The following is a 5912-nucleotide window of genomic DNA, read 5'->3' on the forward strand; positions in this document are numbered from 1 at the left end:
TAAATTGAGATAAGAGAAGATATATTTTATCATTACTGCATCTGATGAATGATTTAGGTGTGATGTCATCATCATTATTTTGTTTGATTTGAAACGAAGTTGCCTGTCGAGTCACGTCATTGATAAGTCAGATTTTGTTAAATCTGTCATTTAGTTGAGAAAGGAATTCACTAAGGAGAAAAATTAGGAGGTTCGTTACTTAACTTCCCTTCAATTTAGACAAATGCTGAGTCCCATTACTTCTTTATTGTCCATTTGAGAAAGACAGATACTGGAAGCCTTTTTATAGCTGGAAAAAATGGATTTCGTTTGTAAAAGGGAGAAGGTTTAGATAATTTTCACATCTCAAAGAGCAGTTTTGTTGCTCTATCTATTGCTATATGTTGATAATTTACTGAATGAAAATGTAAAAACAAAATACATGATAATGTGAAGAATTAAAGAAGAAAATGAAGCATGCCTTGGCATTTTGGAAAATGTGCCATAATTTCTTAGAAAACTATTGGCATGTCAAGAAAATGAACGAAACATTTTCAGTTGTGAACTGATTTAAGTAAGCAAATAATAATAGAGTGAAAACGACGAATAGTTAGACGAAGTAAATAAAACAAGTAATTCAAGCCAAATTTTTACAAAAAGAATAATCAATTTGTAAGAGGCGAAGGAGGAACAAAAAGGTGAGCGAACTGAGTGAGAAGGAGAGCAGAAGTAGGAGGAGGAGGAGGAGGAGGAGAGGAAGAAGCAAAAGCGTGAGTGAGAGTAGGAGCATTCATAACAACGACGACCAAAACACCACATAGGGACCCCGGACCGCTCCCTGTGGTGTCCCTGGCGGCGGCGACGACGAAGACGAAGGAGCCTCGGCAGTAGTAGCACGGGCAGCTTCTTGACCCTGACGGCGGCCGAGAAGGAACCGACGAGGAGGCTCCACCATGCCGAAAGTAGTGGTGAAGCCCATCAAGCCATGCCTCGGCTCTCCCTCAAGAACATCATGGGGTTCATCTGCTCCACCAATCGTCAAACAGTAAGACCCGCCTCATGGGATCCCAAGTCATGGTCCATAGATGGTCATTCATTTCCTTTGTCCCAGTTATTCATTGCTATTAATTTTATTGTAAAATAACGCCTATGTCTGTCAGATATCATTTCATTCATTTATCTCATTAATGACTGATTTCTTTATTTATGTTTTTTTTTTTTTTTTTTTTTTTTTTTTTTTTTTTTTTTTTGCATAATGACGCCCCATTTTTTCAATTTAGTTTGTTTTTTTTGCATTGATTTATTTTTAAAATTCAGTGATCTCTGGTTTACTTTTTATTTTGTATGGTCTTGCATTTTTTGTTTATTTCTGCCTTTATAACTCAGTTTGTGTCTTGGCTTTTTTCTAGGTTCTTTGGTAATACCTTTGCTTTGAAGTGTGGAGTGGTTTTTTTTTTCCAATGCTTGGTTGTGGATTTTGAGAGACTTGCATGTATCACATTTTCAATATAATTAGAGTCACCATGAGTGAAAGATGTTAAAATTAAAGGCAATTTAAAGTTTACTATAAAGTGGACATTAACATGTGTGGATGAGTACTAGTGATTTTTTATTGATAAGTATATATATCTTAGGACAAATATCGTTTATATCGGTTATTGTAGAATTTTGTATAGATCGCATTTATTTTTTTATAATTCATCAAAGATTAGACACAAAATATATTAGTTAAATTTCAATATTAAAAAGTCTTCATTATTAATCTAGTTTACAGATCTGATTTTCTTATATAGACAAGTTTCGTCTATATTATTATTATTATTATTATTATTATTATTATTATTATTATTATAACAAAACAGTTGAAGGAGTGGTTATTATTTTTGTGAAAGAATGGTTTGTATTTTAAAGAGGTTAGACGGTTTGGCTCTTCAGTTTTTGTCTTCATTCGAGTCCCCTTCTAAAACATTTATAAGACGATTCTCTCTCTCTCTCTCTCTCTCTCTCTCTCTCTCTCTCTCTCTCTCTCTCTCTCTCTCTCTCTCTCTCTCTCTGTATATGTATAATATATATATATATATATATATATATATATATATATATATATATATATATATATATATATATATATATATATATATACATATATATATATATATATATATATATATATGTATATATATATGTATATATATATTTATATATTTATATATATATATATATAGATAGATATAGATATAGATAATGTATATATATATATATATATATATATATATATATATATATATTATATATATATATATATATATATATATATATATATATATATATATATACATGTATGTGTGCAATCGATCTTTTAATGTAGCAAAAGGATTTCCTTTATAAATAAACACGCTCATTTCATTCCCAATGGATAGACAAAATGTCTCTCTTTGCGAACACCCTTTTCCCAGTACTTTTCCTTTCCCTCAAACTTTCGAAGATTTGATCCTCCAGGTGTATCGTTTGTCGCATTGCCCTCTTTGATGAAACCGTCCGAATAAAATGACTTCAAACGGTTTCAAGTCGAAGTAGATAAAGCTGGGAGAAGCTTCACAAATGACTGAAATTGGATGGTTTCAAGTTGCGGTGTTTGTTGGTCGTTTGCCTGGTTGAATGTGTGTGGCTTATATGGCGCTTGGTCTTATTTAATATTTTTTTCTTCCCTATGCTTTTATCATTGTTTTTTGGTCGTTTTAAAGACTTCCTTTTTATTTTCATTTTTATGTTCCTTAGATTAACTCTACTCTATAGACGTTTGCATTCATGAAATTTTTGTGTCCTAGTCCCCAGACTGTCATGTTTTCGTACCACGAATGTTACTACATCTTTTGTCATATTCTGTCCATTGTTCTTGATATTCTGTCATTTTCAGTAGTCTGTTTTTTAGTTGTGTTTTGGTTATAAATTCTGTCACCTTTTTGCCATGGCCTGACAGTGTTGTCAGTCACCAGGAGACAGCTGCGTGGCTGAAGGTGGAGTAAGTATGAAAAATTCGGCATTAAATTGTCATGTTTTGCATTCATTCTTTTCTATCATATACTCTTGTATCTTGCCATTTTTAACTGTATTTTTGTATGTGCTATAGCTGGAATATGGTAAACACTCATTTTGGTAATTTGCATATTTAAGATATGATTGAATTGATAATTAAATTATTTTTTGGTGTATATATTATTACATTGAAGAAAATGCGTATTACTGTATAGAGGACTATGTTAGTTTCTCTCATTGTGATGTGAACTGTTTCCTATTACTTTGAATTTTGATTTTACATGAGTGGCCCAATTTTACTTTAATTTTGCTCCAACTCAATATCCGTCGTGTAAATAAGGTATTTAGTTACATTTATATATTATATATATATATATATATATATATATAATATATATATATATATATATATATTATATATATATATATATATATATATATTATATATATATATATATATATACATATACACACAAAAGGATACATCTTTATAGATTAGCATAGATTATCTAGCTCATGAATTCATTCCCTTTAGGAGCAATAAGTTTACGATCTGCTCTTAGATGATGGAGTCAGATCCCTTGAAATCAGTTGTTATTTACTCTTACTCGGGTAATTAGTTCTCTCCTTTTTATGTACGTGAACCTTGCAACTTTCACTGCTGATGATTGCTGGCTTTAGTGATGCCATAATTCCACAAAGAAATTTCTTCGCCTTCTGACACTCCATTCACCGGATAGTAACTGTGATCTTTTCATTCATTTCTTTCTGATTTTTTTTATAATTTGATTCTTATAGTCTAGGGTGTCTGTTTGGTCTTCTAACGCTGTTTTGCAGAGCAAATGTCTTTTATTTTCATATATTGCTCAAAATTTGTAATTGAATGCAAAAAAGTAGAATAACAAAGATCATATAGTAACTACGATATTAGATAATATTATCAATTGGCTAGTCATTAGTACAGAGAAAATGATAATAAAAAGGATTTCCAAGGTTAATATTTGCAAAGTGATATCGAAAGAAATATGAGTAGACGGAAAACCATAAGCAACGCCACTTAAATCCCATCGTGACGTCACAAAGAACGGAAATCCTGTTCTATTGCAGCGAAAAGGATTTCAATGACAGAACTTAATGGATGAAACACGAGAGTCCAGGCTAAGGCACAATGTTTTGTGACGTGAGCGGAATTTTCGTAGATGAGATGATGATTGGCTCATTGTGTTGTTCGTCTCAGAGTTTGTAAGTTGCTTTGGAATGCCTCCGCGAAGGAGCTCAAGCGTAGGGGTTTCTTGAATACTGGGTCAATGAGAGAGAGAGAGAGAGAGAGAGAGAGAGAGAGAGAGAGAGAGAGAGAATTGTCTTTATGAAAGTAGGAATGTAGGATTTTATATAATGATGTTTATTGCTAGTGATACACAGATTTTGATAGGCAAGGATAATAATGTTTCATAAGTTTATTAGTTTACATACATCAAATATAGATGTTTTTTATGCCTATCAGGGTCTTGCAAATTGTACTTATTCCATATAAACACTTGATAGCTTGTGAATACCCGATATATATATATATATATATAATATATATATATATATATATATATATGTGTGTGTGTGTGTGTGTGTGTGTGTGTGTGTGTGTGTGTAAATATATATATATATATATATATATATATATATATATATATATATATATATATATATATATATATATATATACGTATATATAAATTATATATATATATATTATATATATATATATTATATATATTTATATATATATTCAAATGTATATATACACACACACACACCACACACACATATATATATATAATATATATATATATATATATATATATATATATATAGTATAAATATATTTGTAGGACATTTTGGTAAAGATACGATAACATCTTTTAACTCGTTCCTTGCTGAAATGTTACAGTTGAAGAACCTTGGGATCCTACTATTATTATCACAATGCAAGCCAGCTGTTCTCAAAGTGGCACGTTTGTTGGCGTCTCCATTACAAATACTTTATAGATGAGATAGTAAGAGAAAAGTTAATACTTTATCGTGTTGGTAAAAGGGGATTTGTTTACAAAAGGTTCATTAAGGTGATCATACGATGCATAACAATTGTGTAACTAAGAAGAAAAATGGACTGGATAAATGTGATGCAGAGAACATAGATTAAATGGAATGTAGTTTTAAACAGATTATGAAAATTAGGTAAAAAAAAAAAAAAAAAAAAAAAAAAAAAAAAAAAAAAAAAAAATCAGCATAGATGAGAAAATAGGAATATTTGCATCTGCATTGGATTTTTTTTAATGCAATGTTAATTAGGTAAAAAAAAATGTAGCATAGATGAGAAAATAGGAATATTTCTATCTGCCATGGATTTTTTTTTTTTATAAAACGTTAATAAAGAGTTTATACAGATAAAAATCAGAGAACGGCGGAAGAGAAGAGATATGAAATTTCCACTTATTCTTTATGGAGTCGAATTTGGAAATGCGCATAAATGGGTTATGCAGAGAATGGGTGAAACGTGTTCAAGAAGCAGCTCGGCCTGTCGTGTGGCAGCTGAAATCGATGGGCTAATTAATGAAAGTTATTAGATGATGTAGTTATTTTTTTTTTCTTTGCGTGGTTTAATAACATTTCAATCACGTTCCTCAAGTTATTGAAAGGTTTTCAATATTCATCGATTGAGCTCTCTCTCCTCTCTCTCTCTCTCTCTCTCTCTCTCTCTCTCTCTCTCTCTCTCCTTAGGTAATGTTGCAGATGATAATCTTCGACCTAATTTGCCTTAACAGTAAACGGAAAAAATTAGGAAGGATTATAGTTTATTAAGTGGTCGAAAAATGTAAAAATTTATGAATTATGAAACAAGG

General features: G+C 30.7%; 1 protein-coding gene across 5 annotated transcripts in view; it reads left to right on the forward strand.

Annotated features, from left to right (window-relative positions):
* Window positions 1-5912, forward strand: part of LOC137620550 (serine/threonine-protein kinase WNK1-like) — a 524046-nt gene that overhangs the window by 213266 nt on the left and 304868 nt on the right. For 4 of the 5 annotated variants that reach the window (XM_068350794.1, XM_068350795.1, XM_068350798.1 and 1 more), the window contains exon 1: window positions 365-1024. The exons of the other annotated variant lie outside the window; for it this stretch is intronic. In XM_068350794.1, coding sequence (XP_068206895.1) covers window positions 933-1024 — 92 coding nt within the window. In that variant the 5' untranslated portion in view covers window positions 365-932. Of the gene's footprint in view, window positions 1-364; window positions 1025-5912 lie in introns of those variants that run through there. 5 annotated transcript variants of the gene reach the window in all.

This window comes from Palaemon carinicauda, chromosome 27 (genome assembly GCF_036898095.1).
Source record: "Palaemon carinicauda isolate YSFRI2023 chromosome 27, ASM3689809v2, whole genome shotgun sequence".
NCBI lineage: Eukaryota > Metazoa > Arthropoda > Malacostraca > Decapoda > Palaemonidae > Palaemon > Palaemon carinicauda.